Source organism: Delphinapterus leucas, chromosome 11 (assembly GCF_059928025.1).
Source record: "Delphinapterus leucas isolate spDelLeu-1000000601 "Yukka" chromosome 11, BTC_Dleu_Yukka2, whole genome shotgun sequence".
NCBI classification, from domain to species: Eukaryota; Metazoa; Chordata; class Mammalia; order Artiodactyla; family Monodontidae; genus Delphinapterus; species Delphinapterus leucas.
The window spans coordinates 34,205,197-34,217,679 of record NC_143139.1 but is presented as its reverse complement, the minus strand read 5'-3'; the positions used below and the strand labels follow the sequence as shown (position 1 = coordinate 34,217,679).

The following is a 12,483-nucleotide window of genomic DNA, read 5'->3' as shown; positions in this document are numbered from 1 at the left end:
AATTCGAATGTTGGTGCATTTAGTATGTCCCAGAGGTCTCTTAGATTGTCTTCAATTCTTTCTCTTTTTTTTCTTTGTTCTGCTCCTCGCCAGATATTTCCACCATTTTGTCTTCCCGCTCACTTATTCGTTCTTCTGCCTCAGTTATTCTGTTATTGATTCCTTCTAGTGTATTTTTCATTTCAGTTATTGTGTTGTCCATCTCTGTTTGCTTGTTCTTTAGTTCTTCTAGATCTTTGTTAAACATTTATTGTATTTTCTCAATCTGTGCCTCCATTCTTTTTCCGAGATTCTGGATCATCTTTACTATCATTACTCTGAATTCTTTTTCAGCAGATCGCCTATTTCTTTTTCATTTATTTTGTCTTGCAGGTTTTTACCTTGCTCCTTCATCTGTGACATATTTTTTGCTATCTAATTTTATTTTTTCCTCTTTTTTATGAGTGGGATTGTGTTAATGGTTGTTTGGCCTAAGGCTTTGAACCCTGGAGTGTGTAGGCTGTTGAGTAGAGCTGGGCCTTGGTGCTGTGATAAGGACCTCTGGGAAACCTCACTCCAATGAATATTCCCTGGGATCTGAGGTTCTCTGGTAGTCCAGTGGTTTGGACTTGGAGCTCCCACCACAGGAGCTTCTGCCCGACCCCCAGCTCGTGAATCAAGATCCCACAAGCCATGCGGGGGTGCAAAATTATCCAGCTATGTTAGAAAAAATATAAAAATAAAAATATAGATGAAACAACAACTGGAAGGTAAAACAGAACCGCAATAGTAAAAAGGAAGAGGAGGAAAATGAAAAAGTCGTAAAGGCCTTGGCTGTGGTGGGCAGGGCCTAAGCAGGGGTGAGGTTTGGGCATATGCTTAGTACCCACAGGGCTGGAATTGGCGGGGTGGGTTGGGGTGTGGGGGTTGGGGCTTAGGCTCAACGGAACAGAAGAGGCCCAGGTGTGCCCCCCACCCCTGGTCTCAGAGGGTGGGGTACCCCACCAGGGAGGCCAGTAGGCTTCCTGGGCTCAAGTGGGTGGGGAAAATGCCCTCAGCTCCTCTCCTGCTCCTCCTGTCCTGGAGGATCCCTCCCATCTGCCTCTCCTGATCTCCCTGGCTGCCCTCCTATGCTCTCAGGACCCACGTGGCCTGGAGGGGGCTTTGGAGGGTGGGGGACTGGCCTGGGAACTCAACAGGCTCCCCATGCTCAATTCGGTGGGGCAAACACGCTCCACTCCTTTCCTGCTCCTCTGGTCCTGGAGGGCCCCTCCTGCCTGCCTCTCCTGTTCTCTCCTGTCCTCCCTTCTATGCCCCCAAGACCAACCCAGGCCGGAGGGGACCTCTGAGGGCGTAGCACCGGGCCCGAGAGCCGGGCAGACTTCCCCAGCTGATTGGGCAAGGGAGATGCTGGGTCTCTTCCCCCCAGTCCGAGCCCCTGAGGGTCCCTCCAGGCATGGGAACCCCCCCGCCTCAGTCATCCCTCAGGGGCACCAGTTCTGTCTGGCCTCCACTTCTCCCTGCTCAGTGCCCCCACGTCCTACCAGTTTGCTTGGGGGTTCTTCCTGTCTCTTTGGGCGTCGGGGTCTCCTACCAGCATCCGGCAGGCACCCTAATTGTGGGGAGATGTGAACTCTGCGTCTTTCCACACTGCCATCTTGACTCCTCAAGCCCTTTATTTATATTTATTGCAGATACCTTCTCCTACTCCCATAGTGGTAAACACAAATTCAAAGTCTTAACTTACTCAAATGAAGAGTCTTTATGGTTAGTATTTTTTGTGTCCTAAAGAGTCCTGTTTTAAAAATAAAAACCAGATCTTGAAGATATTCTGATATATCGTCATTTAAAATCCTCATAAAACATGTTTGGGATCTTTCTCCCTCTTTTTTTTTTAATTCTTAGAAAAGTATTTGAGAAAGTAGAGCTATTTCTTCTTTAAATGTTTAATCATATTTACTGGTGAAGCCCTTTGAGACTGGATTTTGATTAGAGTTCAATTTTTTTAAAGTTATGTGGCTATTAGGCTTTCTAATTCTTTATGGGTCAGTTTTGATATTGTATTTTTTTCAGAAATGTTCTAGAAAACATTTCTGAATTTTTTTGCATCAAGCTGTTTATAATGTCTTCTTAATGTTTACAGGATCCTGATATTTGCTATTTTTTCCTTTTTCAATTGATTAATTACTCCAGAATTGAATTTAAAATTTATATATTCTTTTGTTCTAGAGACTTTTTTTTTTCTGTGCTATATTACTATATCCAGTGTTTTCATTCCAGTTTGGAATTCTATTTGTTTCTTCATTATTTCAGCCTGCAAAGAACCACCTATTCTAACTTACTGTCAGTCTGACTCCTTCAAGACATAGTGCTTCATCAAATGTGTTGTTTAACTTACTATTAGCCAGTGAGATGTTTGATTTCTTAGCACCCAGGCTGGACAGACTTTGGGAGCTATCTCAGGTAGTGAGATATTGACAGGCCCTGGTAGCTAACCATTCAACTTTGTTTCTATGATTTTGACTATTTTAGATACCTTGTAAGTGGAATCATACAGGATTTGTATTTTTGTGGCTGGCTTATTTTTAGTTAGCATACTGTCCTCAAGGTTCATCCATGTCAGAGCATGAAATAATTTCCTTTTTTAAGACTGAATAATCCATTTTATACATATACCACATTTCATTTATACATTTATCTATCAATAGATATTTGGGTTGCTTCCACCCTTTGGCTGTTGTGAATAATGCTGCAATGAACATGGATGTGCAACTATTACTTCAAGACCCTGTTTTTAATTTGTTTGGATATATACTGAGATGTAGAATTGCTGGATCATATGGTAGTTCTATATGTAAATTTTTTAAGTACTTTTATACTGTTACCCATAGCGGTTGCACCATTTTATAATCTTACCAACAGTTCACAAAGGTTCCAATTTCTCCATATCCTCATTGACACTTATTTTCTGTATTTTTTTTTAAACAGTTGCCATCCTAATGGGTGTAAAATGATATCTGTTTGTAGTTTTGATTTGCATTTCTCTAATGATAAGTGATGTTGAGCATCTTTTTTTATGTGCTTGTTGTCCATTTTTATATTCTCTTTGGTAAAATGTCTATTCAAGTCCTTTTACCATTTAAGAAATCAGGTTATTTTTATTGAGTTGTAAGAGTTTATATATATATATATATATATATATATTCTGTATATTACCTGCTTAACTCCTTATCAGATATGATTTGCAAATATCTTCTCCCATTCAATAGGTTGCATTTTCACTCTATGGATTGTGCTCTTTAATGCACATACATTTTTAAGTTTGTAGTCATATTTGTCTATTTTTTGCATTTATTGCCTGTGCTTTGGTGTCACATCCAAATCATCATTGCCAAACCAACTGTCATGAAGCTTTTCCTCTGTTTTCTTTTAGGAGTTTCAAAGTTTTAGGTCTTTCTTTTAGATCTTAATCCATTTTGAGTTAATTTTTTTTTTTTTTTTTTTGCGATATGCGGGCCTCTCACTGTTGTGGCCTCTCCCGTTGCGGAGTACAGGCTCTGGACGTGCAGGCTCAGCGGCCATGGCTCACAGGCCCAGCCACTCCGCAGCATGTGGGATCTTCCTGGACCGGGGCATGAACCCATGTCCCCTGCATCGGCAGGCGGCCTCTCAACCACTGCACCACCAGGGAAGCCCTTGAGTTAATTTTTATATATGTTGTAAGATAAGGTCCAGTTTCATTATTCTACATGGAGATATCTAGTTTTCTCAACACCATTCGTTGAGGAGCCTGTTCTTTCTCCATGGAGTATCCTTGGCACCCTTGTCAAAGGTCATTTGACCATATATGTGAGGGTTTATTTCTTGGTTCTTTATTTTGTTCCATTGGTCATGCTATGGACATTCTTATACAAGTGTTTTGTGGATATATATTTTCCCTCTCTTAGGTATGTATCTAGGAGTGTAATTGCAGGGCCGTGGGGTACATGTGTAACTTAACTTAGAAATTGCCAGATAGTTTTCCAAAGTGTCTGTACCAACACTTGGTATTATCAGTCTTTTAAGTTTTAGCCATTTTGGTAAGGTTGAGTCACTTTTTTTGTCTTTTGGTTGAATTGTTATTTAAGAACAAATTTAAGGTAACTTTAAGTGCTTCAATATGTGTTCATTTATTTTTTCCTCTTCCCACGAGAGTGTAAGCCTTATTAGATGCTGTTTGCTCCTCAGTTTCTAAATGTTTGCTGACATAGAGTAGGTACTCAATGAAAATTTATTTTGAATGAATGAAGTGGGTGAAAAAAATAAATCAAAACATGAATATTTAGCTTCTTTCTGATAAATCTGAGATTTGTATTCATCAGATATATCTGGGATCTTCTCCAGGGTCTAATAATTAGTCATGGATATTTTGGTGGTTGAATCACCCTAGGAAAAATATGGCAGGACAAAGTTTTAGGAATGTATATTCAGTTTGCCAGATTCCCACAATCTCCCACTGAGATGAATTTTAAAACTTAAGAGCATAGTAGCATTAAAAGGCAGGATGGTTTTAAGAATTAGAAAAAGTAGTTCATCTGTGGAAACATTGTTCAAGGACTTTTGTTTCTTTTTTTACAACCATAGGATTACTGCTAATTTTAAGTGAAATGAATTATTTCTGTAATATAGTTTTATATTTTGTCTAATCCTTATAGTACAACTAAATCTTGATTGTTGTGGTATTGATGATTTGCCTTATGAGCTATTCAGGACCTTTTATTTCTTCTTACCTGATGTCTTTGGTCCACTTTTCTGTTCTAAATAGTTTCACTAAACAATTATAAGAGAAAAATAAGAAAGAGAGCAGAGGAATAAATTTAAAGAGAAGGAAAGAGGACAAACACTCATGCTGCCTATGAATTTTTTTCCATTAGCACAAATAAGAATTTAGAAGTGACTTTTATAAATGCATAGGACTTCAAGTAGTTGTCATAATAATCCCTAAGGTTTCAGCAGTTTTAACACTGTATTTATATATAAAGAAATGTAATAAAAATAATCACGTATTTCATATAATCAAGTATTATACAATTTATATCAACCTTTGACTTTCTGGGTTTGAAAAGCCGTCTGTTGTTATATGGGTTCATTTTCTGTTGGTGCTCTTCACATGCTGTATAACAAAAAATATGCTTCTTTTCTGTATTTTGTGAAGTTTCATCCTACAATATACTTCTCTGTAATGAGATTAGATGCAATCAGTGGCTTGAGGACCTAATTTACCTACTGAAAAAAACATAAGTTCTCCTTGATTTGTTTTTATTTTCTGCCCAGTGGTTAATATATGTTTTGAATAGTCATAGCTGTTAAAATAAGACTTACATACAGTTTTGTTAATGCAATCTATGAAAATGTGAACATTATATTACTATGAGTAGTAATGCTTATGATAATATGGTATAACACTTTAAAATAATTTCTTTTTGTCCTTTTATTTCATATTGGAAGCAGGTGTGTAAGTATTCAATATTTTTGGTTATTCTATTCTGTGCAGTGTTTTGAGTCACCTCCAACTTAATGACTCCACATTGTTGTGTTCTTCCCCCACCAGAAAGTCAAATAAAGAAAACCACTTTACCCTTTCATAACTACAGTGACATGAATGAAGATCTTAATATAAAGGAGGAAATAGTTTTAGGAGACTCTTCAAAAAATATATCATTGAAAGATGAAAGAAGTCAATTACATTCCAGGAAAAAACGTTTTTTATCGTATCCAAGATACGTGGAAGTTATGGTTACAGCTGATGCTAAAATGGTTCATCATCATGGACAGAATTTGCAGCACTACGTACTAACTCTAATGTCAATTGTAAGTAAACTTAACGGGTCCTTTGTATTTCCTAAAATGTTTAACATGATATTTTTTCACATTTAATTAAAATGTTTTCCCAAACTTTAGATGTAAGCAAATTGTCTATATTTAAGCCAAAAATATTTCATTGAAATTTAGTTTAAATAGATGTATATAGCAAGTATCCCATTCTGTTACTTGGACAGTTTTCTAAAAAATCTAAAATCTTTGAAACAAGCCACTTACAGAAATTGCTTGAATCTTTACTTCATCACGTGAATGGCTTCTGCCCTCTAGTGACAGGGAAGATCTTAGTAGAACTGATCTTTTGCCGTTTGAATCTGAATTTTTAAACCTTATCTTATTTCTGCACAGAAAGAGGGGATACTAATTTTACTACTACTGCATTCACCAAATCAAATTGGGACACATGGTATTTTAAGTTATAAAAGTATTATGCAATAAAAGGATAACCTATTACTAATAGAGCTGCTTTAGCAAATTTGGGGTGTAAGATCACAGTAGTTATAAGAGCTTTTGAGCTGATGTTAATATCTCTTTGAGCAATGGTGGCGCCAGCATCGTTAGAACAGAATTCTAGTGCCAGTAAAGAACACCGGTTCTGTGTTAGTGGTAGCGCTCTACGTCCTATATACATGCACGTATATAGGCACCCATATACATATATACACACATATACCTACTGTCTGGGACATTGCTGGATTAAGTCCTGCTGTTCTGAAGTAACTACTAAAAGTACCTCTTTCATTCTCAGGAGTATCTTGGTTTAGTTGATGAATTATGTGGTCCCCTATTTATACACATCCAGGATATTAGAACATATCTCATGGCTAGAAGTATCTCTATTCACAGGTAGGGAATTCAGGCCTACTTGGTGGATAAAACTTGACCAGGACACATATATAGTCTATTATAAATTTCCTTTAACAAGAACTCGCCAGTTAAGTTCATTGTGACTTAAAGATCCTAAGACTTTGTTATTTTCCTTACGTATAACATTTTATCTTAAATTCTTATAAGTGCTAAGAATACATGATCTCTGCTGCCTAAACACAGTATCTGGTATGAAATGGGCACTCATTAGTTAGTTAAAGAATGAGTAAATAAGTGATTAAAGTGATACTTTTTTCGAAATAATTGACATTGTAACAGACAAAAACCAGAGATGATCCAAAATGATTTTCCTAAATTTGTACAGTGTAGATGTCTTTTGTTTACTTGAGTTGAATTTTTAAAATGACAACAGAGCTATACATACAGATTTATTCTGATGACTTTTTAACTTCCGAATCTGGAGTAGTTATCTAGATGTGTAATTATCTAGATATGGGTGTGGCATGCTCATTGTGAAGGGATTCTAATGAGAACATTGACATGGAGGATGTTGATTGATATGTAGGAAATTATATCAATTATATGGAACAGTGTGGGATAAGCTTGGCAATTTTAAATGGTTAAAGGAGATACTCATTAAGAAAACTGGGGAGGGGATAGAGATACTGAAGGAAAATATTAGATTTTATAAATGCAACAGGTTTTGTAGCATGTTAAATGACAACTCCCATATCAGTGCTTTGGAAGTAATGACTAGAAGAAGTCAAGGAACACAAGAGTAATTTTCAAATAGCTCTCAACTACAGTTTTGGTGATGATGCCATCCTCTGAAAAGTTTTGTCATCTGTATTTTACATAAAAATCAATGTAATCACTGTTTAGAAGATATTGTGATGTACCTTGTGTCCATGGGAGTTTTAAAGCCAGAGTTCATCAAGGATAAAGCCGACATTCTGACTTCATGGAAAGTAAATCTGCTTCTGAGATTGCTTGAAACAGAAGACCAGTGCATGCACATACCATTTCCTAGATTTTTAGTCCTACTAGGAGAGCCAATTTCAGTTTAGATGAGATGTTTGTAGATGTAGTCATTTGGTTTGTGTTAAGCTTTCGTTCACAGGGAGATACTGCCACAGGTTGAGGAATAGGGGAACATTCCAAATATAGATGAGGCAGGAGGAAAATTTCAGGAGGGTAAATCTCTCTTTTGAGGTAGTCTTGGTTTTATACATACTTTCTTTCCTCCTCAGAGGCCAAATTTCAGATGACTTCAAATTACCTGGGGTTTTTGCTCTCTTTATTCTTTTTCTCTTTTGTTGAATGTTTAGATAAGGATGCAGGAAAGTCAGCAGACTTTCTGTCAGGTTCTGGACAGTTATTGTTATTTTATTAGTGAAAAAAAGAGGTCATAGCTATATTTGTAGATGTAAACCATGTTAAAGGTGAATGGAAATTTGGAGAAAGAGTTGACAGACTCTTGTTTTGCCTGGGACTTTCTTAGTTTTAGTATTAAAAGTTTCATGTCTCTGGAAATCCCTTAGTCCTGAGCAAACTGGGACAGTTGGTCACACTACATAGAGATAGTCAAATCTAATCCAATTTGTTTTATCTCCACTTGTGAAGTCCATTTCCAAAATTGCTCTAAAGAAGTAAGAGGAATACTATCTCCACATAAATGTCCCCAGATGTTTCCAGTTGAAGAAGAAGGCATTCAAGTTTTGCATATTTTGTCCTAATTTTTTTTTTTTTTTTTTTTTGCGGTACGCGGGCCTCTCACTGTTGTGGCCTCTCCCGTTGCGGAGCACAGGCTCTGAACGCGCAGGCTCAGCGGCCATGGCTCACTGGCCCAGCTGCTCCGCGGCATGTGGGATCTTCCCGGACTGCAGCACAAACCCGTGTCCCCTGCATTGGCAGGCGGACTCTCAACTACTGTGCCACCAGGGAAGCCCTTTGTCCTAATTTTAAAAAAGGCATTAACTGCATTTCAAGCACACACTCGAGATGTTGGTAATGTTTTTTGGTCATAGTAATTTAGGAAAAAGACATGAATATGTGATTTGGACTTGGGATATGATTGAGAGCCATTTAAAGAAAAGTTCAAAGTGATGAAAGAGTTTCTGTGTTGAGCTCCAGATATAGTGGGGGAAGCTGCTGAATGCTTTCACCATTGAGCAGATCGATTATATACATAATTTAGAAAGAGGATTATTTACACTTACCTATCCTGTACAAAGTAAACAATTATGCTCTCTTCTCAAACTTTTCCTTTGCTTTCAAGAGTTTAAAAATATCTGAGTGCAGTGATATACAAATAATGTGTGTGATTTAATTCACCTTTTAGAGTGCTTTACTCATGTTGCAAAAATAGCTTAGTGATCTCTATTCAAAGAGTTTCTGGAAATAACATTAAAATTAGCTGGGAAGAGCACATATGTGGTGTATAGTATATCTAATGAAAAAAGTGTGTGTTAAATGAGCAAAGATGTTCAATTATTTGCTATTCCAAAAAATTTATCCTTAGAGAATTTGGGTGACATGATCAGGTTAAAATGTAATTTTACATGCATTATTATTTTTTCAACAGATTTATTTTGATATGCAATGACTTACTGTTTAATTAATCTTGGAAATACTTACTGTGTCAGAAAACTCCACATTCCTTTGGGTTTACAAGGTTTGACTTGATGCTATTCACCTTGCCACAGATTTAATAATGTAAATTTCAAGAGCATCATTTGATTCTCAGGAATTAGCCCTGTTTATTAAAACACAGTTGCTATTAGAGACATTTATCAACCAGAAAGCCTAACCTACATTACACTGACTTAATATCATTACTTTCAATTCTTTGAGTTGCTTTTACTGATGTTATTTAGGATAGGGAAAATTTTCGAACACACTAAAATAAAAACTAATGATTTACTTTCGTACTTTATGTTCAACGATTTATGTTACCTTTCCCTTCAACTCAGTGCTCTACCTGTTCTTAATTCTTTGCACATATTTACTTTGTGCATATGCAGAATGTCATTTTCTAACTTAAAAACGAAAACATCTTTCTGATAAGAGTAATGGTCTCTGTAAGCAAAATGTGTTCACTTTGTTAAAATCAGTTCTTTACAGATGACTTTGAAGGTGAAGGTGGTCAGAGGGTACAAATATACAGTTATAAGATAAATTACTCTTGGGGATGTAATGTACAGCATGGTGACTACAGTTAACAATGCTGTATTGTATATTTGAAAGTTGCTAAGGGAGTAGACCTGAAAAGTTATCATAACAAAAAAAATTGCAACTATGCATGGTGATAGATGTTAACCAAACTTATTGTAGTGGTTATTTTGCAATATGTACATATATCAAATCATTGTACATCTAAAACTAATACAATGATATATGTCAATTATCTTAATTTTAAAAATGGCTAAAATAATAAAGAAGGTGGTCTCTAAACATGCCATGTATGAACATTTGCTGAAGCACTATTTGGAAATTATTTCAAAATAGTTGGTCAGTTACTAGCGACATAATTTGTTTCATGCTTTGCATGAACTTTATTTTGCCTAAGATTTTCTTAAACTATTTAAACAATTCATACCATTTCTTTTCCTTTTGCTAATTATCTATGAATTAATGTTTACTATTTTATGAGACCTACTATAAAGCAATATGAATTCTATATGCCAGGGAAACAAATACTTAAAGAATAAAAGATAGGGGGATTGGTTCAAGATGGAAGAGTAGAAGGACATGCACTCACTCCCTCTTGCGGGAGCACCAGAATCACAACTAACTGCTGAACAATCATCGACAGGAAGACACTAGAACTCACCAAAAGAGATACCCCACATCCAAAGACAAAGGAGAAGCCACAATGAGCTGGTAAGAGGGGCGCAATCAAAATAAAACTGCTGGGTGGGTGACTGACAAACTGGAGAACACTTAATACCACAGAAGTCCACCAACTGGAGTGAAGGCTCTGAGCCCCATGTCAGGCTTCCCAACCTGGGGGTCCAGAAATGGGAGAAGAATTCCTAGAGAATCAGACTTTGAAGGCTAGCAGGATTTGATTGCAGGACTTTGACAGGACTGGGGGGCACACACAAAGCAGTGTGAGCATCGGGACCCAGGGGAAGGAGCAGTGACCCTATAGGAGACTGAACAAGACCTACCTGCTCTTGTTGGAGGGTCTCCTGCAGAGGTGTGGGGGTGGCTGTGGCTCACCGTGAGAACAAGGACACTGGCAGCAGAAGTTCTGGGAAGTACTCCTTGGCATGAACCCTCCCAGAGTCCACCATTAGCCCCACCCCCCCGGTAGGCTCCAGTGTTGGGTTTCCTCAGGCCAAACCAACAGGGAGGGAACCCAGCCCCACCCATCAGCAGAGAAGCAGATTAAACTTTTACTGAGCTCTGCCCACCAGGGAAACAGCCAGCTCCACCCACCGCCAGTCCCTCCCATCAGGAAACTTGCACAAGTCTCTTAGATAGCCTCATCCACCAGAGGGCAGACAGCAGAAGCAAGAAGAACTACAATCCTGCAGCCTCGGGAACAAAAAACACATTCACAAATAGATAGACAACATGAAAAGGCAGAGGACTATGTACCAGACAAAGGAAAAAGATAAAACCCCAGAAGAACAACTAAATGAAGTGGAGATAGGCAACCTTGCAGAAAAAGAATTCAGAATAATGATAGTGAAGATGACCCAGGACCTCGGAAAAAGAATGGAGGCAAAGATTGAGAAGATGCAAGAAATGTTTAACAAAAACCTAGAAGAATTAAAGAACAAACACCTAGAAGAATTAAAGAACAAACAAACAGAGGTGAACAATACAATAACTGAAATGAAAACTTCACTAGAGAGAATCAATAGCAGAATAACTGAGGCAGAAGAATGGAGAAATGACCTGAAAGGCAAAATGGTGGAATTCACTGCCATGGAACAGAATAAGGAAAAAAGAATGAAAAGAAATGAAGACAGCCTAAGAGACCTTTGGGACAACATTAAACGCAACAACATTCGCATTATAGGGGTCCCAGAAGGAGAAGAGAGAGAGAAAGGACCCGAGCAAATATTTGAAGAGATTATAGTCGAAAACTTCCCTAACATGGGAAAGGAAATAGCCACCAAAGTCCAGGAAGTGCAGAGTCCCAGGCAGGATAAACCCAAGGAGAAACACATGGAGACACATAGTAATCAAATTGACAAAAATTAAAGACAAAGAAAAATTATTCAAAACAACAAGGGGAAAATGACAAATAACATACAAGGGAACCCCTATAAAATTAACAGCTGATTTCTCAGCAGAAACTCTACAAGCCAGAAGGGAGTGGCATGATATATTTAAAATGATGAAAGGGAAGAACCTACAACCAAGGTTACTCTACCCGGCAAGGACCTCATTCAGATTTGACAGAGAAATAAAAAGCTTTACAGACAAGCAAAACCTAAGAGAATTCAGCACCACCAAACCAGCTCTACAACAAATGCTAAAGGAACTTCTCTAAGTGGGAAACACAAGAGAAGAAAAGGACCTGCAAAAACAAACCCATAACAATTAAGAAAATGGTCATAGGAACATACATGTCGATAATTACCTTAAACGTGAATGGATTAAATGCTCCAACCAAAAGACACAGTCTCGCTGAATGGATACAAAAACAAGACCCATATATATGCTGTCTACAAGAGACCCACTTTAGACCTAGGGACGCATACAGACTAAAAGTGAGGGGATGGAAAAACACATTCCATGCAAATGGAAATCAAAAGAAAGCTGGAGTAGCAATACTCATATCAGATAAAATCGAGTTTA

The 12,483-nt window shown here is 37.6% G+C and overlaps 1 protein-coding gene across 1 annotated transcript in view; it reads left to right on the top strand.

Moving 5' to 3' along the window:
• ADAMTS20 (ADAM metallopeptidase with thrombospondin type 1 motif 20) overlaps window positions 1-12,483 on the top strand; it is a 209,463-nt gene that overhangs the window by 48,679 nt on the left and 148,301 nt on the right. Inside the window, exon 4 of the mRNA XM_022572419.3 lies at window positions 5,570-5,829. Coding sequence (XP_022428127.2) covers window positions 5,570-5,829 — 260 coding nt within the window. The remainder of the gene's footprint in view (window positions 1-5,569; window positions 5,830-12,483) is intronic.